The sequence below is a fragment of the Bufo bufo genome, chromosome 5 (genome assembly GCF_905171765.1).
Source record: "Bufo bufo chromosome 5, aBufBuf1.1, whole genome shotgun sequence".
Taxonomy (NCBI): Eukaryota; Metazoa; Chordata; class Amphibia; order Anura; family Bufonidae; genus Bufo; species Bufo bufo.
The window spans coordinates 47,288,804-47,312,988 of record NC_053393.1 but is presented as its reverse complement, the minus strand read 5'-3'; the positions used below and the strand labels follow the sequence as shown (position 1 = coordinate 47,312,988).

General features: G+C 42.4%; 1 protein-coding gene across 2 annotated transcripts in view; it reads left to right on the top strand.

Moving 5' to 3' along the window:
- COL14A1 (collagen type XIV alpha 1 chain) overlaps nucleotides 1-24,185 on the top strand; it is a 191,832-nt gene that overhangs the window by 105,268 nt on the left and 62,379 nt on the right. For both annotated transcript variants that reach the window (XM_040432003.1, XM_040432000.1), the window contains 7 exons: nucleotides 2,887-3,016; nucleotides 8,120-8,242; nucleotides 11,647-11,796; nucleotides 13,794-13,910; nucleotides 14,370-14,516; nucleotides 16,123-16,197; nucleotides 18,069-18,208. In XM_040432003.1, the coding sequence (XP_040287937.1) occupies nucleotides 2,887-3,016; nucleotides 8,120-8,242; nucleotides 11,647-11,796; nucleotides 13,794-13,910; nucleotides 14,370-14,516; nucleotides 16,123-16,197; nucleotides 18,069-18,208 (882 nt within the window). The remainder of the gene's footprint in view (nucleotides 1-2,886; nucleotides 3,017-8,119; nucleotides 8,243-11,646; nucleotides 11,797-13,793; nucleotides 13,911-14,369; nucleotides 14,517-16,122; nucleotides 16,198-18,068; nucleotides 18,209-24,185) is intronic.

The following is a 24,185-nucleotide window of genomic DNA, read 5'->3' as shown; positions in this document are numbered from 1 at the left end:
GTGTGCAAAAATGCACAACATAGTTGCCCATTTTATTTTAAAGGGACCTTCCAGTTCAAGAAAAAAAACTGGGGAATTAATTAGAACACTTACCTGGTGACCTTCTTTTAATCTTTTCAGCTTCAGATCTTCCAGTTCCCAGACTCCTCTTCTGCCATCCAAGATGGCCGAACCACTTTTTAGACTATCTGGTGCCCAAGGCACTACTTGCTGCTCTCAGATTGACCAGCAATGCTCATGTGGACAGTGTTAGTCAATCTAAAAGCAGGGCTGGCCAAGTAGAAAGTGTCTTGGGCTACTGATGCACAGTAGGCACCAGGTGGCCTGAGAAGTGATGCTCCATCTTGGGCAGCAGAAGTGAAGCCTGGGAATTAGCGGATTGGCAACTAAAAAGATAAAAAGGAGATCACCAGGTAAGTGTTCTGTTCGTTACACTAGATAATGTGATTTTTTTCTTGAAATGAAGGGTAGCTTTAATGGTCACCATATAATACTACATTTCCCCTCTAGTGGCCACTGACTGCAGGGTAAATGTGTTGTTGCCTGCAGCTTCAGGTTTCTACAGCCAGATTAGGTGATCACTGCAGGCTGTTTGATTTAGAGAACTGGTTCCAAACAATGGAGTCTATGTTCTTCACCTTTTTTAAAAGGCCCCAGAGGCTGCAACATCTAAGCAAGAGGCATCACTAACCAAACACTGCCGTGAAGACCAAGGAACCCTCCAAACAAGTAAGGGACAATGTAGTTGAGAAGTACAAGTCATGGTTAGGTTATAAAAAAATATCCAAATCTTTGATGATCCCCAGGGGCACCATCAAATCTATCATAACCAAATGGAAAGAACATGGCACAACAGCAAACCTGCCAAGAGACGGCCGCCCACTAAAACTCATAGACCGGGCAATGGGGGCATTAATCAGAGAGGTAGCACAGAGACCTAAGGTAACCCTATAGGAGCTGCAGAGTTTCACAGCAGAGACTGGAGTATCTGTACATAGGACGAATATAAACCGTACGCTCCATAGAGTTGGGCTTTATGGCAGAGTGGCCAGAAGAAAGCCATTACTTTCAGCTAAAAACAATAAGGCACGTTGTGAGTTTGCGAAAAGGCATGTGGGAGACTCCCAAAATGTATGGAGGAAGGTCCTCTGGTCTGAGGAGACTAAAATTGAACTTTTCGGCCATCAAAGAAAACGCTATGTCTGGCCCAAACCCAACACATCACATCACCCAAAGAACACCATCCCCACAGTAAAACAGGGTGGTGGCAGCATCATGCTGTGGGGATGTTCTTCTGCAGCCGGGACTGGGAAACTGGTCAGAGTTGAGGGAAAGATGGATGGTGCTAAATACAGGGATATTCTTGAACAAAACCTGTACCACTCTGTGCGTGATTTGAGGCTAGGACGGAGGTTCACCTTCCAGCAGGACAATGACCCCAAACACACTGATAAACAACACTTAAGTGGTTTAAGGGGAAACATGTAAATGTGTTGGAATGGCCTAGTCAAAGCCCAGATCTCAATCCAATAGAAAATCTGTGGTCAGACTTAAAGATCGCTGTTCACAAGTGCAAACCATCCAACTTGTAGGAGCTGGAGCAGTTTTGCAAGGAGGAATGGGCAAAAATCCCAGTGGTAAGATGTGGCAAGCTCATAGAGACTTATCCAAAGCGACTTGGAGCTGTGATTGCCACAAAAAGTGGCTCTACAAAGTATTAACTTTCGGGGGGTGAATAGTTATGCACATTGACTTTTTCTGTTATTTTGTCCTATTTGTTGTTTGCTTCACAATAAAAAACAAACAAACATCTTCAAAGTTGTGGGCATGTTCTGTAAATTAAATTATGCAAATCCTCAAACAATCCATGTTAATTCCAGGTTATGAGGCACCAAAATACGAAAAAAGTCAAGGGGGTGAATACTTTTGCAAGGCACTGTATGAACTAATGTTATAGTCACTATATAAATGAATATTAGGTACTTATCAAATATATTTTGATCAACATTATATAATTAGCAATTATATTTTGTAAAAATTATTTGTGCCCATCCACTACGGCAAGGTGACCTCTTTCTGGATGGGAACCTACTCTTTATTATACTTCTCTGTGTACCAACTGGCCTCTAAATAATTTAGGGAGAGCAGACTCCACAATTATACTATGTCTGCTCTGTTAGTTACCTCTCTATGTGCCGTTAGACCTCCAATGAAATCAGGGAGAGCAGACTACAGCTATATATTGCACTAATTAGAGGGGTGGCTCTCCAGCTGTTGCAAACTACTATAAAAGTCTTGGAAACCCCCTTTAATTAATGCAATATATAGCTGTAGTCTGCTCTCCCTAAATTCATTGGAGGCCTGCTGGCACAAAGAGAAATTACAAATAGAGCAGACACAGTATACATGTGGAGTCTGCTCTCCCTAAATTAATTAGAGGATGGTTGGCACACAGAGAAGTATAATAAAGAGTAGGTTCCCATCCAGAAAGAGGTCACCTTGCCGTGGTGGATGGGCACAAATAATTTTTACAAAATATAATTGCTAAGTACCTCATATTCATTTATATAGTAAATATAACATTAGTTCATATAGTCTATGTTTGCAGGGTGCTTTTGCATTGTATTTGCTTTTACAATTATTGTACTAGTTACAGCTGGCCTTTAAAAACAGCCTGTGGAAAAGGTGGGTTAAGGGCCCTACACAGGCTGAGAATCCACCAGATACCGGTAATCACTGATGAGCAGGCGCTTGTCGGGAGGGAACACTTCCTTCCCAACAATCGCCTGATGAATTGAACCACAGCTCCAATAATTGTGCTTCATTGTTTACAATATATCTTGGTTTCTCCTGTATTTGTAACATCATCTTTCTTGCCTTCCTCAGAAAGTTGTGTCTGGAAGGGAAAATGAAATTGTGTTGCAGCCTTTGCTGCCTGACACTGAATACAAAGTCAGCGTGACCCCCGTTTATTTCAATGGAGAAGGAAATCCTATGTCAACATCTGGAAGAACGTGTATGTATTAGTATTCGGAAATATTATTACTTTTATCTATAATAAAGAACAGAAATAGCAGCACTCCTAAGGTTAGCCAGGTGCAAAAGTCCTAGGAAGGATTCTTGTGATATGGAAATCAACTCAATATAAAGAAGTATAAACAAGGCAGCACTCCCGTCTTGGTGAAAAATAAGTGTATTCTTTAATACACCCAATGCAATGTTTTAGCTCATCTCAATGGAGCCTTTGGAGTTCTGCCTTGTTTATGTTTCTTTACTTTTACCTATAGATAGAAAGATAGACCAGATAGATAGATATCTACACTGAACAAAAATATAAACGCAACACTTTCGGTTTTGCTCCCATTTTGCATGAGCTGAACTCAAAGATCTGAAACATTTTCTACACACACAGAAGACCCATTACTCTTAAATATTCTTCACAAATCTGTCTAAATCTGTGTTAGTGAGCACTTCTCCTTTGCTGAGATAATCCATCCCACCTCACAGGTGTGGCATATCAAGGTGCTGATTAGACAGCCTGAATATTGCACAGGTGTGCCTTAGACTGCCCACAATAAAATGCCACTCTGAAATGAGCAGTTTGATCACACAGCACAATGCCACAGATGTCGCAACGTTTGAGGGAGCGTGCAATTGGCATGCTGACTGCAGGAAGGTCTACCAGAGCTGTTGCCCGTGCAATGAATGTTCATGTCTCTACCATAAGCCGTCTCCAAAGGCATTTCAGAGAATTTGGCAGTACATCCAACCGGCCTCACAACCGCAGACCACGTGTAACCACACCAGCCCAGGACTTCCACATCCAGCATGTTCACCTCCATGATCGTCTGAGACCAGCCACCCGGACAGCTGCAGCAACAATCGGTTTGCATAACCAAAGAATTTCTGCACAAACTGTCAGAAACCGTCTCAGGGAAGCTCATCTGCATGCTCGTCGTCCTCATCGGGGTCTGGACCGACTGCAGTTAGTCGTTGTAACCGACCTGAGTGGGCAAATGCTCACATTCAATGGCGCCTGGCACGTTGGAGAGGCGTTCTGTTCACAGATGAGTCCCGGTTTTTACTGTTCAGGGCAGATGGCAGACAGCGTGTGTGGCGTCGGGTGGGTGAGTGGTTTGCTGACGTCAACGTTGTGGATCGAGTGGCCCATGGTGGCGGTGGGGTTATGGTATGGGCAGGCGTATGTTATGGACAACGAACACAGGTGTATTTTATTGATGAGGTCCTGAGGCCCATTGTTGTGCCATTCATCCACGACCATCACCTCATGTTACAGCATGATAATGCACGGCCCCATATTGCAAGGATCTGTACACAATTCCTGGAAGCTGAAAACATCCCAGTTCTTGCATGGCCAGCATACTCACCGGACACGTCACCCATTGAGCATGTTTGGGATGCTCTGGATCGGCGTATACGACATCGTGTTCCAGTTCCTGCCAATATTCAGCAACTTCGCACAGCTATTGAAGAGGAGCGGACCAACATTCCACAGGCCACAATCAACAACCTGATCAACTCTATGCGACGGAGATGTGTTGCACTGCGTGAGGCAAATGGTGGCCACACCCGATACTGACTGGTTTTCTGACACCTCCCCCTAGTAAGGCAAAACTGTGTACATTTCACAGTGGCCTCTCATTGTGGGCAGTCTAAGGCACACCTGTGCAATATTCATGCTGTCTAATCCGCACCTTGATATGCCACACCTGTGAGGTGGGATGGATTATCTCGGCAAAGGAGAAGTGCTCACTAACACAGATTTAGACAGATTTGTGAACAATATTTGAGAGTAATGGGTCTTCTGTGTGTGTAGAAAATGTTTCAGATCTTTGAGTTCAGCTCAGGCAAAATGGGAGCAAAACCGAAAGTGTTGGGTTTATATTTTTGGTCAGGATAGATAGATATGAGATAGATAGATAGATAGATAGATACATAGATGGATAGATATGAGAGAGAGAGAGAGAGAGAGAGAGAGAGAGGAGATATATAGATAGATAGATAGATAGATAGATACAGTCAGGTCCATAAATATTGGGACATCAACACAATTGTAACATTTTTGGCTCTATACACCACCACAATGGATTTGAAAAGAAACGAACAAGATGTACTTTACCTGCAGACTGTCAGCTTTAATTTGAGGGTATTTACATCCAAATCAGGTGAACGGTGTAGGAATTACAACAGTTTGCATATGTGCCTCCCACTTGTTAAAGGACCAAAAGTAATGGGACAGAATAATAATCATAACTCAAACTTTCACTTTTTAAATACTTGGTCGCAAATCCTTTGCAGTCAATTACAGCCTGAAGTCTGGGTTTCATCCCTGGTGATGCTCTGCCAGGCCTCTACTGCAACTGTCTTCAGTTCCTGCTTTTTCTTGGGGCATTTTCTCTTCAGATTTGTCTTCAGCAAGTGAAATGCATGCTCAATCGGATTCAGGTCAGGGGATTGACTTGGCCATTGCATAACATTCCACTTCTTTCCCTTAAAAAACTCTTTGGTTTCTTTTGCAGTATGCTTTGGGTCATTGTCCATCTGCACTGTGAAACGCTGTCCAATGAGTTCTGAAGCATTTGGCTGAATATGAGCAGATAATATTGCCCGAAACACTTCAGAATTCATCCTGCTGCTTTTGTCAGCAGTCACATCATCAATAAATATAAAAGAGAACCAGTTCCATTGGCAGCCATACATGCCCAAGCCATGACACCGCCACCACCATGCTTCACTGATGAGGTGGTATGCTTAGGATCATGAGCAGTTCCTTTCCTTCTCCATACTCTTCTCTTCCCATCACTCTGGTACAAGTTGATCTTAGTCTCATCTGTCCATAGGATGTTGTTCCAGAACTGTGAAGGCTATTCTAGAGGTCGTTTGGCAAACTCTAATCTGGCCTTCCTGTTTTTGAGGCTCACCAATGGTTTATATCTTGTGGTGAACCCTCTGTATTCACTCTGGTGAGGTCTTCCCTTGATTGTTGACTTTGACACACATACACCTACCTCCTGGAGAGTGTTCTTGATCTGGCCAACTGTTGTGAAGGGTGTTTTCTTCACCTGGGAAAGAATTCTTTGGTCATCCACCACAGTTGTTTTCCGTAGTCTTCCGGGTCTTTTGGTGTTGCTGAGCTCACCGGTGCGTTCCTTCTTTTTAATAATGTTCCAAACAGTTGTTTTGACTACGCCTAATGTTTTTGCTATCTCTCAGATGGGTTTGTTTTGTTTTTTCAGCCTAATGATGGCTTGCTTCACTGATAGTGACAGCTCTTTGCATCTCATCTTGAGAGTTGACAGCAACAGATTCCAAATGCGAATAGCACACTTGAAATGAACTCTGGACCTTTTATCTGCTCATTGCTATTGGGATAATGAGGGAATAACACACACCTGGCCATGGAACAGCTGAGAAATGAATTGTCCCATTACTTTTGGTCCCTTAGCAAGTGGGAGGCACATATGCAAACTGTTGTAATTCCTACACCGTTCACCTGATTTGGATGTAAATACCCTCAAATTAAAGCTGACAGTTAAAGCACATCTTGTTTGTTTCATTTCAAATCCATTGTGGTGGTGTATAGAGCCAAAAATGTTAGAATTGTGTTGATGTCCCAATATTTATGGACCTGGCTGTAGATAGATAGATAGATAGATAGCACATCATAAAGCTGGTATTTCACAACAGGCTTCTCATCAGATATATCCCTTACAGCAGAGCCAGTATAGTACAGTGCCCATGTAAAGAACACAGGGACCATCATTTACATTCAGAAATATGCCTATATTAGGTTAGATATATATTTATTGTAAGAAGGTACCTGGAATCATCGTGGATGGAAGCTATGTGTCATCGAGGTTCCTGGCCTCGGTGAAGTAAGAGCTGGTATTTTATGTGTCAGCAGCAGCTATTGCTAACTGACACCTTGAGATTTAGCATGGCTGTCATAGCTGATCAGTGACGGCTCTTACTGGCAGTAGTCAAAGTGCTGGGTGGGTGACTACTCCTCATGTTCCAGGCCGGGTTTTGCCAGGCATAAAAACCAGCCAGCAGGCAGGTCTCATTCATTGTTTTCTACGCCTCTGTTAGGTGTAGAAAATGGTCTAAATGTATGTAAATTCTAAATTCTTACATTTAGACCGGTGCTGGATATGCCGAAGTTATGTAAAGGCCGTTGTTTCTATATAATTTAGGCAAGTCCACCGCCAGCGCAGCGGCTTATTAAGACCGCCACAGTCCTAGAATGTAAATCACACACACAAAGATCTGCAGATGCTGAATTATCAGGGAGTTCTGGAACATCTCAACTTTAGAGTCTGCAGAATTGTGAATGCAGCTCTGGAGTATAACATAGACAAAATCTCAGAATCAGTACAAGATGTGTAAAGCATTTTAAGTACAAGGTTCTGAGTAGAATGCCACTCAGGCTGAGGCAGGTCATCACTGCAGTCAGGGATTGGCTTAGCGCTATTCACAACCATTTCCTGCCATATCAGGACAGGAACAGGAAGTGGAGCACAGCACTGACCCAGGCAGCGGTGAGGGATTGGTGAGCACAAGCTCTGTTATTTTTTTTTTTACACACACATATAGATATATATATATATATATATATATATATATAATGTATTCTACTGCAACCATTTTTATTTATTTAGCTGGAATACCCCTTTAAGTTGTTAGAGGCAGGTCTTTCAACTCAATCAGTTGATTGATTCAAGGCACAATTAGCAGAATTTTGAATGCAGTTTTGCACGTGAATGAAATAGGTCAGTAAAAGACAAGAGACAGGGGTGCACCACCAATGAGGCTAGGTGAGGTGATCGCCTCAGGCAGCACCATGTAGGGGTAAGAGGGAGGCAGCAGAAGGGCCATGGGGAATGAGCACTTTCATTGTGGCAAAGGGGTTAAGTTAAGAAATAGGCATTGGGGGAAGGCGCCATTTCAATTTTCGTCTCAGGCAGCAGAAAGGCTAGCTGTACCCCTGACAAGAGAAGCAATATATTTGCTATTAAGATGTGCACCAATGATGGTGACGCATAGAAATACCACCATCCCAGTTTGTCCTAATGATGCATACAACACTTTGTCTCTGCAGTGCCCTTATCTCCTCCCCGAAATCTGCGTGTTTCTGATGAATGGTACAATAAGCTGAGGATTACATGGGACCCCCCGCCTTCCTCCACCTTGGGTTACAGAATTGTATACAGGCCTACAAGCGGTAAGCTTTTTATTCCTCCTGCCAGTGAAATGCTGAATTTATTCTCTTGGATCTGGCGCGCGGGCAGTGACTGTGAGGCCGTTACTCGAGCCCTTTGCAATGTTTTCCTGGACAGCGCAACCACATTTTACTTGTTATATAACAGGAAGGTGTAAGATCCTGAAAACGAAGAACTTACCCCCAAAGTGGGTTAATATTCACTGAATAGAGAGGTACCATTGTATGTGCAAAGTGTTGCCGTCGCAGAATTCTGTAACGGATCCAATAACCTGGAGCCAAGTGTTAGAACTTTGTATTTCATGTCCAAGTTATTCTACCGGGAAATTTACTTGGTGAAAAAAATTACTTTCAGCTTTAGAAATGTTTGATCAGGCTACATTTTTCTAAGACATGTTCAAATATGCGGCTGACCGCAAGCATTTTAATGCTTCCAGATGACCCTGAGGGTAAATTCCAGAAGGTGATACCAGGACAGTGTAGTGCAATAGAGCAATAGAGAGTCGATTGGATCAGAACCAGAGCTATAGATTGAGGGAACATTCATGACCGTATGTGTTTTGCGATCCGTAAATTGTGGATTGCAGAACACACATGGCCAGCCCCATCATAGAAATGCAATTGCAGACAAGAATAGGACATACTTTATCTTTTTTGTGGAGCCGCGGAACGGAAGCACGGAAAAGAATTGAAATTAATTGGTCCGCATCCGTTCTGCAATTTCAAATACGTTTGTGTGAATTTAACCCAATATAAATTTTCATTTTTTAAATATTTCACTTTAAGAGCTATGGTTCTGTGCTTAAGGCTACATTCACATGACCGTGTTTTTTTGCGGACACCTGCCCATGGGAGTTCCGCAATTTGCGAACCGCACATGCCGCCACTATTGCGGACAAGAATAGGACATGTTCTATTTTTATTTTTATTTTTTGCGGGGCCACGGAACTACGGATGCGGACAGCATGCGGTGTGGTGTCCGCACCTTTTGCGGCCCCATTGAAATTAATGGGTCCACAACCATTCCGCAAAATTTTGGAACGGATGCGGACCCATTCATACGGTTGTGTGAATGTAGCCTAAAGAGGTTTTCTGGGAGTAAAATATTAAAGACCTTTCCTCAGGATAGGTGATCAATATCTGATCAGCTGTTTGAGGGTGCCTGGGCACGGACACGGGTTTTCTGTGTTATTTGTGGATTTTGTTAGTGACTGTGATGCGATCTCCCCCGATCTCTCCTTTTGTATTGCAAAGGGTGAAATCTGCGCAAAAAATCTGCACAAACAATTGACATGCTGCAGATTTCTAAATCCACACAGCAGGTCGATTTCAACTCAGGGAAAGAAAATCAAAGTGTACATGAGATTTGTTGTAGTGCCCTAGAGCAGGGTTCCCCAACTCCACTCCTCAGGGCCCACTTACCGGTCAGGATTTAGGAGTATCCCACAGAATGAATACCTGTGGTAAATCCTGATGGACGGACACTAATTATATCAGCTGCCCAATGCTAAGGAAATCCTGAAAACATGACTGGTAGGTGGGACCTGAGGACTGGAGTTGAGGACCACTGCCCTAGAGCAAGGGTGCTATTGATGCTACAGTATGTAAAGCCATCAACCCCCTACTTTACTGCATTTTGAAGGGTTGGCGTGCACTACGATTTATGCGGTTGTTTACACTTACAACTGCTTTATATTGTTGAATTGCATTTTATATGTTTTTTTATTTTATTTATCCTGTTCATTCGAACTGTTATTGCACTGTGGTGTGGAAAGGGTTAATGCAAAGCCAGTTAATACTAAAAGACTTTGGGACTTTCCAGCCTGAGCACAAAGGAGCTATTAATTTTCCACAGATACCAGTGCTAAGTTTTGGAGGGGAAAAAACAGACACAGTGATTTTTTTTGGCCGTCTGGTTTAGCTCTGTCAGACGGTTGTTTATGTCTGGAAACTGCTTAGTCATTCCCATTGACTTGTATTGAGGCACACTAAAAGTCTATGGCAGCCGTGAACTGCAACATTGTTTCTGTTAGGCTGTGCTTCTCCAGCTTCATCTCTCCTCTCCTAGAAGGTTCTGGAACAGTTAGAAACTGTATAAATGTAGAGCAGACAGAGCCCCTAGAGATCTGCAGAGAGGAACCAGCGTTTAGTAGGAGAGACTCATGAGTGCATGAGTGACCGGAAGTAGACGCTAATACAGGGATACTCTGCCACAAACCCTAGTTTACCAGCCCTTAGGCCAGTGTATCAGAGGGACAGCTAGCTCAGACCTTTCCTCAGCACAGAACCTTCTTCTGTCCTGGAGGAGACTGGAGAAGCCAGCTCAGTGCCTCGTCTGTATTGTTTTGCACTTGAGTTTCCCCAGTAAAGAAGCACACTGGTTTACTGCAGACCCTGACTCTCTGGACTTATTTCCCATTGCCTTACCATCCCCTCCAGACAGCAGGAACATGTGGTGACACCTTAACCTCAGTGTCAGGGGATCTAGCGTAGTTTTGGGGCCACCTCAAACCCGGTCAAATCTCTTTACCGAAAAAACATGCCTAATTCACGTAACGTGTGGAGGTAGCCTGAAGGGGCCGTGAAGCTCCGTTGAGCACTACAGCCTCTCCCTAGACCACTGACGTCATGTCCATTGGTCACATGGCCCATGTGCTGCTCAGTCCCATTCATATGAATTGGCCTGAGCTGCAATACCAAACACCGCCAGTATACAATGTACAGCGCTGTGCTTGGTATACTGTGAGGAGGCTGCAGCATTCATCCGAGCGCTACAGCCCTTTCAAACAGGATCCTCAGCAATCTCATATTGATGACTTAACCTGTTCAACTCCCACCTTAAAGGGTTTGTACAGGATTTGAATAACGCGGTTGCTTTCTTGCAGAAACAGGACCACACCTGTCCATGGTATTGCAGCTCAGCTGCATTGAAGAAAATGGGGCTCATCTGCAATACCGCACACAACCTGTGGACCAGTGGGTCGCTGTTTTTAGTAGAAGCTCCCAGACATCCTGCCATTTGGTCAGCAGCTTCAGATATGTTCTTTCACGTGTTTTCCTTCAGTGGGCGGCTCATAAAATTTCACATCATAAATAATGGATATAAACTAAAGATTTTGGTTAATTACGACTAACTTAAAAATCCCTTCTGACTTGTCCACGAGTGTGTGCTTTGGAAGCGATCTATTTAGGATAACATTTTATTTCAGCCCCAAGTTTTACAATATGAAAATATTTGTAGATCTGAAATTTCCAAGTCTTACATTTCCGTGTGCCGGGAAGTACACGCTCCATATGAATGGCTCATGTTGTGCTTGGACTGGAAGCGTCAGGCTTGTGTATAAGTTCTCCAAGATTATCGCATGCATTGGCCCGGTGATGATTTGAGGCTCCGGACTTTATTTCAGGAGTCGGCCCAGCCCTGGAGACCTTCGTTGGAGATGATGTGAACACCATTCTCATTCTCAACCTTCTCAGTGGGACCGAATACAACTTAAAAGTCCTGGCGTCCTATTCGACTGGATTCGGTGACCCTTTAACTGGAATGGGCAAAACACGTAAGGAAAACTTTATGTTCTACTGCAGATGTAGCAGAGCCGAAGGGTTCTGTTCACATTGCAATGGAGATATGCATCGAGAGGATCTCTCAATGTTTACGTCTGACGGGATGCTGTTACATGTTATACTGTGTTGGGATATTGTGGGATATGTCGTCCGTAAGCTCCGGGCAGAAACATATAGCACATGCTATACCTTCTGCATGTAAAATCATGGTAGAATGTAAAAGAAGGGTATGCTGACGCTAGTGGCCCTGCGTAAAGACACTGGGTGCATGGAGGCATATGGATACGTCAGAAGCATACGTTGAGGAATATTCCCAATAGGAACCCCTAACATCTAGAAAAACTAGATGTGAACAAAGCCTTACCTGCAGTCCTATGTAAGATCACAGACAATGGATAATTTAATTGCTACTGGGACATCCAGCGATCAGCTCTAAATTGTGGAGGAATCCAGAAGAAGGTGTTTCATTTTCCTACAGCGCCAACTCAGGGGAAATAAGGCATTGCACAGTTCTCATTGAAATTAGTGAGACATGCCAGGTCCTCCTCTCTGATCTGCAGGAGAGTTCAGAGCTCTAAAAGGCGGGCCCATCTATTAACTTAGAATAATATTAATTTTTTCGATATCCTTTTCCTATCAATTTCTCCTGGTTTTCAAGATCCTTGCTTGCTGTCATTCAGTAGCAAATTTCACTGTGTACTTCCAGTGAATGCACACCTGTCCTGGTCATATGACTGACCCACAGGGCACGATACAAAACACATCTCTCATAATGGCACATCGCGTGATACATTTGTACCCACCGGAAGTAAACAGTGGAGGTTCCTACTGAATGACAGCAAGCAGAGGTCTTGAAAAACATCATGAGTTGATACAAAAGACATATTGGAAAATTGTATAACTTTTCATAATCTGTAAAATCCCTTGAATCCAATATGAAGCGTAAAGCCAGTACTTAATATTGTCAGCTTCATATTTTGTACAGTAGGGCAACCAAAATCTAGAAGTAAACACCGAAAATAGCAGTAACTCAGGTCACAAGGCAGGAGGAGATGACAAGAATGATTTGAAACTCTTAATTTTTTGTAAGACTATATAACGAGATGTTGTGGGACCTGACCGGCGAGGTCGTTAGTTTATTAGGTGTCATTCCTCTTGTGTCCTACAACTTTCCAAATTGGGCTCAGTATCAACTCTCAGCTCAAAGACCTCTTTCACGGTTACCTCCAAATAATGGACTTGTTGCTCCACAGTGGATATCGTCATTTCAATAGTAAAAACTATTATTTATACATGCTTCCATAAAGAGAGCCCCAATGCTGTTCTAAGCATCTTAATTCAAGAGCTGACATCATCCACGAAGTGTCTTCAAAGGGTTTACTTTGGTGGTGAAGACCATTCCAAGCATTAGGAGGCCACATCCCACCCATGGTCCATGGCTCTGATCTAACCTATTAGTCCAAGCTGTAATTATTTCCATGGGTAATATAAAAGCTTGGTTACTGGTCAGAGAACATACAAGTGGCATCTCACCCAACCCAATTCAATCAATACTCATGAGGAACAACTTCAAACAGAAGACTCTCTCGACCAGAGATGAGGGGAGATGCCGGGATGTCAGCAGACCTTTGAGCAATAAAGTATATTTGTCCAATCAAGCATGGTGGCTTAGCACTGGGGTCATGGGTCCCAATCCAGCCAAGGTCCACATCTGCATGGCGTTTTTTTTAGTTCTTCCTGTGTTTGCATGGGTTTCCTCTGGGTGCACCCGTTTGCTTCCACACTCAAAAAAAATAATCATAGCTTAATGCAGAATTTAGTGAGGTCCAATGGGGACAGGGAGTGAGAATATGGAGTACCTAAGGGTCTATAATATGTAACTATTGGATGTTTATGGCATTTTATGGGGATATGTCATAAATGTCCAGAAGGGAATATCCCTTTTATTATTATGCATCTAATGATTACAATGTCTGTAATTACTTTCCAGTGTTTCTTGGAGTGACAAACCTGAGATCCTATCAAATTAAAATGACCAGCATTTGCGCTCAGTGGCAGCCGCAGAGCCATGCCACATCCTATAGAATCATCATAGAGTCACTGAGAGGTAGGTACCCTGATAAGACTGATGTGGTTGATATGGGATATGGTTAGGGGTCATCGACAGCGGGATTTGTACCCCCAAGGCTATGATCATACACTTTGCTGCACCTATCAAAAGCATGGCATCCCCTACCCCTGGGATATAGATACTACAGACTGAGAAGCTAGGCCATGGCAAAGGGCAGCCATGTATTAAATCTAGTGCCCATGTGGTGGCGGCAAAGCCCCTGACAACTTATTAGATTCCACTGAAGCACAATCGGCATTAGGCCTCATGCACAAGGCCGTTGTTTTGGTCCGCATCCGATGCGGACCCATTCACTTCAATGGGGCCGCAAAAGATGCGGACATTACCATAAGTAATTCTTACATTTTGTGTTTCTCATATGTAGTTAAATACATTTTTACTAATCCTCAATCGCCATATAATTTAATGACTTCCGTTTTCACTCTTTTTATACAGATGAATCAAAGCAAGAAGCCAATATTGCTGGAGGAACATCTAGACACTGTTTCTATGACCTTCTACCAAACTCTAGATACAGGATCACCGTTTATGCACAAATTGATGAGACCGAAGGTCCCGGCGTGAGCATTGTGGAGACTACATGTATGTTGATTCATTGTGAGACAATAAATAGGGAGACATATATTATTTGGAGAGGAGTATCCTGGGGGTGGAGAGAGTATCAGAATATGGGATCCCACCAAGTAAACTCTAGACGTGCTGGAAAAATGTCTCCTTCACTCTTTTGGTATGAAAGCAAATGGCTTCCTGCAACTAGAAAGCATAATTAATGAATACTAAAACTATTTTGGTTCTTCATATGCAAAGTCAGGGTATTTTAAAAGAATAGCTTCAACTTGTTGTGAAAGTAACAATTCCCAACATGATGGGAGTTGTGGATGTACAGCAGCTAGACAGGCAGGAGAACAGTAGTCTAGACGGTAAGGAGTAATTTAATGGAAGAGCTACGCAAGACCTTCATAGGCAGCTCTTTAGTATAAGAAGGGGCTGAGACAAACAGCAGAGGACCTGTATGCAACACCATTTGGGCGCCTTGCTCTCTAATAACTTAGAGCACCCTCCCAATTATCTCTTTATGCCAAAAGGTATCTCCCAGAGAAAGAGGGTCCTTGTTAATGCCACCTATTGGAAGTGGCCTCCTAGAAGTGAATGTCCAACTTTTGAGCAAGCCTTGGACGTGACAAGGAGAAATAGCCAAGCCCTTGCACAGGTTGCACAGACAAGACACAAAGTGGCATGACATTTTCCTAGTGTCAGTGTCTACTTGTTCCACTTAAAGGAGTTTTCCAGGCTGTTCATTTTGATGACCTATGCTCAGGATAGGTCATCAATATCAGATTGGCGGGGGTCCGACACCCGGCACCCCCCGCCGATCACCTGTATGAAGAGAAGGTATGCACCATGCGCACGTGCCATCTCCTGTATCTCTTCCTGCTTGCCATAGACATAGCAGCAGCGGACAGGAAGAGATATAGGAGACTGCACGTGCACACGATGCATGCCTTCTCTTCATACAGCTGATCGGCAAGGGTGTCGGACCCCCGACGATCTGATATTGATGTCCTATCATGAGGATAGGTCATCAATATTAAAAGCCTGGAAAACCCCTTTAAAGGTGGAGTCAGCCCGACCCTTGTTGAGCAGACATTGGTAGCATACCCTATTCATGTGCTACTAATACATATGGACCCTAAAACAGAGCCCTGAAATATTTTACAGACCCAGTATAGTTTGTTAGAATAAAAAAATATATATTTTTTTTATATATGATAAGATGACTATGCTGAAAAAGTGCCATATGACTAGCCATTGCTCATATACATTATGGGGGTCCTTTATTATCCTGAAATATGCCTATATTATGCGTATTTCCGGCGCAGATTGCGGCTCAACGGTCAGATTGTTTTAGACATAGAAAATGGTCTAAATGTAAGCAAGCTCGGAAGCCGGCTGACATTCAGACTGGCGCTGGATGCGCCGAAGTTATGTAGAGGCCGGCGTCTCTTCACAACTTCAGCCGATCCACCGCCAGATATAGGGGTTATTAAGATCGGCATGTAAAAGGCCAGTCTTAATAAAAGACCCCCCTTTGTACGTATTGGTTGTACATTATACAGGTCAGTCCTGTTGATACCCGTAGATAAGATGTGCTCAGTTTTAATCATTTACATCTCGTGCTTGTTCTTAGCGGCACTTCCAACTGCGGCACCCACCCGACCACTAACGCCACCTCCTCCTCCGACTATTCCTGCTGCTAAAGAAGGTAACACCAACAGCTTGAACTGTTTGACAAATTGACAAAATGTAACTATTAATGGCATTTCAGCACAATCCAATTAATTTTTCAAAGAATAAGAACTTCACAACATTGTTTGTCGTGTACTTAAGGGGTCATCCCACAAATTAAAAAAATGTATATCTGGAGTAATACACACCATCATATCAGTGCAAAGATCGCAGCTCTCCAGCGTTATTTTCACCCCGTTTTATGTTTACTCACCCTTCTGCTGCTCTGGTCTCTTCACTTTCTGTGGGTGGGCACATGCAACCATGAAGCACCTGCATCTCCCAGGAGTGTATTGCAGTCAGCCCTTGTTAACCCAGTCTACTGTTTTGCCCCCCACATAGAAAATAGTCCCTCACACACCGCCACAGGGATTCCACTAATAAATAGCACTATGGTATGTAATGCCCCCAATTTCCTTCTCCACTGTCTAGAGACAGATGTATGGTAGATATATTTTTATGAATTTAGCGATAAGAACGGACTAATGAAAGATATTGGAGCCGCCTCACCTACTTCACTATGAGATCACTACATTGGCAATGAGAGTAGGAAGGGAGTAGGGAAGCTACTGAGCATTGTCTGGTCCACCAGTGAATGCAGAAGATGGTGGACCACAATTTTGGGCACAGGAGCTACCAGAAATGCAATGTACATCAGAAACCTAACAATATTTTTATTGCATGTATAGTGCAATCATACATAGTTTTAAACACCCTTTTCTTTGCATAGTAATACTTTTCACAGGATAATTCCTTTAAAGGGCATCTGTCAGCAGTTTTGTACCTTTGACACTGGCTGACCTGTTACATGTGCACTTGGCAGCTGAAGACATCTGTGTTGGTCCCATGTTCATATGTGTCCGCATTGCTGAGAAATAGGATGTTTTATTTTATGCAAATGAGCCTCTAGGAGCAAAGGGGGCGTTGCCATTACACCTAGGGGCTCTGCTCTCTCTGCAACTGCCGTGCCCTCTGCACTTTTATTGACTTTAGAAGAAGTCAGGGTCCAGGTGTAATGACACTTTTGCTGCTTTGTCCTGTCAATCAAATTGGAGAGGGCGCGGCAGTTGCAGAGAAAGCAGACTCTCTAGGTGTAATGGCAACGCCCCCTTTGCTCCTAGAGGCTCATTTGCATATATTAAAACATAATTTTTTTTGGGCAATGAGAGCACATGTAAACATGGGACCAACACAGACGCCTTCAGCTGCCAAGTGCACATGTAACAGGTCAGCCAGTGTCCTAGGTACAAAACTGCTGACAGATGCCCTTTAAGTTTCATACATGTGAATAATGAATATATAAAAAATTTATACCAGTCGGCACTGCTCAGCATGGTACCAGATTTTCATGTATATTTCCATATGGTGTTCCTTATGAGTTCTAATTTTACAATTATTTAAAGACTACTAGTTGCCTTCTTTTAACATATGTTAATTTGTATCTAAAACATAACTTTTATTGTTGGTCACTAAAATGATATCTTCTTGGACCATTATTTTGTCATTAAAACCCTTATGAGATCTACTTGCTGTATTTACTGTGTTGGGATGGTTAACAGCTTTACTGTCTTGCATTTCTGACCTATATGGAAGGAACACACAAACCTTAAGGGGGTTGTGCAGCCAGTACATATTGATGACCTATCCTCAGGATTGGTCATCAATATCTGATTGGCGGGGGTGCCGCATGTTAGACCCCCACCGATCAGATATTGATGACCTATCCGGAGTATAGGTCATCAATATGTACTGGATGCACAACCCCTTTAAATCCAGCATGGCACTAGCTATGGACAGGTCCCATATAATGTGCCCTCATTTGGTTTCTAAATGCTTCCCATACTGTAGTGTGTAAATCTACCAGAGCTGATCTCGTCTTTCTTGTGGATGGATCGTGGAGTATCGGAGATGACAACTTCCACAAAGTCATCAGTTTCCTGTACAGCACTGCCGGAGCCCTGGACGAGATAGGCCCAGATGGAACACAAGTAAGATCATACAAAAAAAGTCTAAAATGTAAAAAAAACATATATATACAAATAGGTAGAGCTGCGTTCCATCATGTCATTATTCTGCTTCTATCCGTGATCACTTCAGTACCTATAGATAAAGATTGGAGCTGGTCAGATGGCTGTAAGGCAACTTAAATCATCTAATCCTCAAGGTGCACTACATGGGAGAGGTAGTCACAGACATAAGTAGACCTACAACAACAACAAAAAAAAAATTCTACTTTAAGCCAAAACTTGGCATAGGGGGAATAATGAATTTCCGCCTAAGTGCTTCCCTATAAGGACAGAGAATTTATTTATTTTATAATCAAAATATGGTGGCTCACTCTGTAAGCGGCTATGGAAATGGGTGCTGCTAAGTCTGGTATGACTCACCCAGTCATGAAAGGGTTATAGTATATATGTATGGAAAGACTTAGCACTCGCCAGCTAGACCAAGTGAAGACCAAGAGCAGATGTATATAATATAACAATAATTTATTAATAGAATGTTAATATATAGCCCTAAACTTATATTGCAATAAAATCTAAAATATAATGACAATATATAATGATGTAGTACCCAGATAACGAATGAAAATGTGATAATTACATCTATAGTATTACAGTGATATATCATAGACAATACTAAAAAGCTAAAAAGGGCAACTAATATAATATAAAAACCAAATGTAGAAGTGGTACTATATTCGATAAATATTCGGTATATTGTTCAATAAACCACTACTCAATCCAGTGAAGAAATATGCCAGGTATGATGTCCGATAATAAAAACGGATAAGTGTCCCTGTATTCGAAGAAGTAAATTCGCTTATATAGAAGCAAGTGAACGTACAGTCTAGGGATAAGAATGCACCTGTTATTTGCCGTCTGATGTGAGTATAACCGTGGCGTCCCACGAGGCTCACTGAATCAGATTAGGCAGTACCTGGGTCTAGTCGCTTGCTCAAGGTGGTCATGTAGCTCTCAGCACGAGAGATCTCTTGATAGTGTTCCCCGATATTGCAAGTCTGGACCTGGTTGGTAATTATCAAGGAGATATCACTGTTCCGGCAAAGTTAAGATCCAATTGTCGGGATGTTGGGGTCTCGTAAATGTTCATCAGCTGATGTCCAAGGTGTACAGAAACCAAACGCGTTTCGAGGTCCTTTCCTGGCCCCTTCCTCAGTGGTGGTCTGTAAGGGGGGTTTAATCCTCCTTTTATACCCAACATCCCTTAAGGTGAGATGGAACGAAAATATGGTTTTGGATCTGGTCATACAGAAACTCTGGCATGGAGCAATCCAGATAATTATGTGTGATTTTATTGCAATATAAGTTTAGGGCTATCTATTAACATTCTATTAATAAATTATTGTTATATTATATACATCTGCTCTTGGTCTTCACTTGGTCTAGCTGGCGAGTGCTCAGTCTTTCCATACATATAATTTATTTATTTTACTCACTTTTTTAGGTATAAAATTCATAATACAATAATGGGATAAAAACTGCAAAAATGTCCTGTATTCGGTGGATTTGTCATATAAAGGCAAGAGAAACGTTTATACATAATGTAATAAAAAAATTCAAAAACGCTATTATTTTTTATAAAACAGATTTTCTTTTGAATACAGTTGATAAAAACAAATAACCTATACTTATTAGAAATCCACACGACCTTAATAACTGGAATAATTAATTTAAAACAGAATCTAAAAATGGTAAAAAAAAAATGGCTTTTTCTGCATCCGAGCGTGACTAATAAGGAAATTACACAGTAAGGCCTCATGCACATGACCGTGCCGTTTTTTGCGGTCCGCAAACTGCGGATCCCCAAAAAATATTAGCCGCCCATGATGCCTTCCGCAATTTGCATAATCAAACGGGCGCCGGCAATTTAAATGCCTATTCTTGTCCGCAAAGCGCGGACAAGAATAGGACATGTTATATTTTTTTAGCGGGGCCGCCGAACGGAGCCCTGGATGCGGACAGCACACGGAGTGCTGTCCGCATCTTTTGCGGCCTCATTGAAGTGAAAACGGCGGCTCGGATGCGGACCCAAACAACGGTTGTGTGCATGAGGCCTAAATTATATGTATTCCAAAACAGCACTGATGAAAATTAAAATTCATTTCACCTCACCAAAAAAACACAATAAAAAAAGATCAAAAAGTCAAAATGTTTCCAATTACAACTCGTCCTCAATAAAACAAGCACTGGCACGGCTCAATCAATGGGAAAAAATGTTCTGGGTCTTTAACCACCTCAGCCCCCAGTGCTTAAACACCCTGAAAGACCAGGCCACTTTTTACACTTCTGACCTACACTACTTTCACCGTTTATTGCTCGGTCATGCAACTTACCACCCAAATGAATTTTACATCCTTTTCTTCTCACTAATAGAGCTTTCATTTGGTGGTATTTCATTGCTGCTGACATTTTTACTTTTTTTGTTATTAATCGAAATTTAACGATTTTTTTGCAAAAAAATGACATTTTTCACTTTCAGTTGTAAAATTTTGCAAAAAAAAACGAGATCCATATATAAATATTGCTCTAAATTTATTGTTCTACATGTCTTTGATAAAAAAAAATGTTTGGGTAAAAAAAAAATGGTTTGGGTAAAAGTTATAGCGTTTACAATCTATGGTACAAAAATGTGAATTTCCGCTTTTTGAAGCAGCTCTGACTTTCTGAGCACCTGTCATGTTTCCTGAGGTTCTACAATGCCCAGACAGTACAAACACCCCACAAATGACCCCATTTCGGAAAGTACACACCCTAAGGTATTCGCTGATGGGCATAGTGAGTTCATAGAACTTTTTATTTTTTGTCACAAGTTAGCGGAAAATGATGATTTTTTTTTTTTACAAAGTCTCATATTCCACTAACTTGTGACAAAAAATAAAAACTTCTATGAACTCACTATGCCCATCACGAAATACCTTGGGGTCTCTTCTTTCCAAAATGGGGTCACTTGTGGGGTGGTTATACTGCCCTGGCATTCTAGGGGCCCAAATGTGTGGTAAGGAGTTTGAAATCAAATTCTGTAAAAAATGACCTGTGAAATCCGAAAGGTGCTCTTTGGAATATGGGCCCCTTTGCCCACCTAGGCTGCAAAAAAGTGTCACACATCTGGTATCTCTGTATTCAGGAGAAGTTGAGGAATGTGTTTTGGGGTGTCTTTTTACATATACCCATGCTGGGTGAGATAAATATCTTGGTCAAATGCCAACTTTGTATAAAAAAATGGGAAAAGTTGTCTTTTGCCAAGATATTTCTCTCACCCAGCATGGGTATATGTAAAATGACACCCCAAAACACATTCCCCAACTTCTCCTGAGTACGGAGATACCAGATGTGTGACACTTTTTTGCAGCCTAGGTGGGCAAAGGGGCCCATATTCCAAAGAGCACCTTTGGGATTTCACAGGTCATTTTTTACAGAATTTGATTTCAAACTCCTTACCACACATTTGGGCCCCTAGAATGCCAGGGCAGTATAACTACCCCACAAGTGACCCCATTTTGGAAAGAAGACACCCCAAGGTATTCCGTGAGGGGCATGGCAAGTTCCTAGAATTTTTTATTTTTTGTCACAAGTTAGTGGAAAATGATGATTTTTTTTTTTTTTTTTTCATACAAAGTCTCATATTCCACTAACTTGTGACAAAAAATAAAAACTTCCATGAACTCACTATGCCCATCAGCGAATACCTTGGGGTCTCTTCTTTCCAAAATGGGGTCACTTGTGGGGTAGTTATACTGCCCTGGCATTCTAGGGGCCCAAATGTGTGGTAAGGAGTTTGAAATCAAATTCTGTAAAAAATGACCTGTGAAATCCCAAAGGTGCTCTTTGGAATATGGGCCCCTTTGCCCACCTAGGCTGCAAAAAAGTGTCACACATCTGGTATCTCTGTATTCAGGAGAAGTTGAGGAATGTGTTTTGGGGTGTCTTTTTACATATACCCATGCTGGGTGAGATAAATATCTTGGTCAAATGCCAACTTTGTATAAAAAAATTGGAAAAGTTGTCTTTTGCCAAGATATTTCTCTCACCCAGCATGGGTATATGTAAAATGACACCCCAAAACACATTCCCCAACTTCTCCTGAGTACGGAGATACCAGATGTGTGACACTTTTTTGCAGCCTAGGTGGGCAAAGGGGCCCATATTCCAAAGAGCACCTTTCGGATTTCACAGGTCATTTTTTACAGAATTTGATTTCAAACTCCTTACCACACATTTGGGCCCCTAGAATGCCAGGGCAGTATAACTACCCCACAAGTGACCCCATTTTGGAAAGAAGAGACCCCAAGGTATTCGCTGATGGGCATAGTGAGTTCATGGAAGTTTTTATTTTTTGTCACAAGTTAGTGGAATATGAGACTTTGTATGAAAAAAAAAAAAAAAAAAAAAATCAGCATTTTCCACTAACTTGTGACAAAAAATAAAAAATTCTAGGAACTCGCCATGCCCCTCACGGAATACCTTGGGGTGTCTTCTTTCCAAAATGGGGTCACTTGTGGGGTAGTTATACTGCCCTGGCATTTTCCAGGGGCCCTAATGTGTGGTAAGTAGGTAAATGACCTGTGAAATCCTAAAGGTGCTCTTTGGAATATGGGCCCCTTTGCCCACCTAGGCTGCAAAAAAGTGTCACACATGTGGCATCGCCGTATTCAGGAGAAGTTGGGGAATGTGTTTTGGGGTGTCATTTTACATATACCCTTGCTGGGTGAGAGAAATATCTTGGCAAAAGACAACTTTTCCCATTTTTTTATACAAAGTTGGCATTTGACCAAGATATTTCTCTCACCCAGCATGGGTATATGTAAAATGACACCCCAAAACACATTCCCCAACTTCTCCTGAGTACGGCGATACCAGATGTGTGACACTTTTTTGCAGCCTAGATGCGCAAAGGTGCCCAAATTCCTTTTAGGAGGGCATTTTTAGACATTTGGATACCAGACTTCCTCTCACGCTTTGGGGCCCCTAGAATGCCAGGGCAGTATAAATACCCCACATGTGACCCCATTTTGGAAAGAAGACACCCCAAGGTATTCAATGAGGGGCATGGCGAGTTCATAGAAATTTTTTTTTTTTGGCACAAGTTAGCGGAAATTGATATTTTTAATTTTTTCTCACAAAGTCTCCCGTTCCGCTAACTTGGGACAAAAATTTCAATCTTTCATGGACTCAATATGCCCCTCACGGAATACCTGGGGGTGTCTTCTTTCCGAAATGGGGTCACATGTGGGGTATTTATACTGCCCTGGCATTCTAGGGGCCCTAAAGCGTGAGAAGAAGTCTGGAATATAAATGTCTAAAAAATTTTACGCATTTGGATTCCGTGAGGGGTATGGGGAGTTCATGTGAGATTTAATTTTTTGACACAAGTTAGTGGAATATGAGACTTTGTAAGAAAAAAAAATAAATAATTCCGCTAACTTGGGCCAAAAAAATGTCTGAATGGAGCCTTACAGAGGGGTGATCAATGACAGAGGGGTGATCAATGACAGGGGGGTGATCAATGACAGGGGGGGTGATCAATGACAGGGGGGGTGATCAATGACAGGGGGGTGATCAGGGAGTCTATATGGGGTGATAACCACAGTCATTGATCATGCCCCTGTAAGGCTTCATTCAGACGTCCGGATGCGTTTTGCGGATCCGATCCATCTATCAGTGCATCCGTAAAAATCATGCGGACGTCTGAATGGAGCTTTACAGGGGGGTAATCAATGACAGGGGGGTAATCAATGACAGGGGGGTGATCAGGGAGTCTATATGGGGTGATCACCACAGTCATTGATCACGCCCCTGTAAGGCTTCATTCAGACGTCCGGATGCGTTTTGCGGATCCGATCCATCTATCAGTGGATCCGTAAAAATCATGCGGACGTCTGAATGGAGCTTTACAGGGGGGTAATCAATGACAGGGGGGTAATCAATGACAGGGGGGTGATCA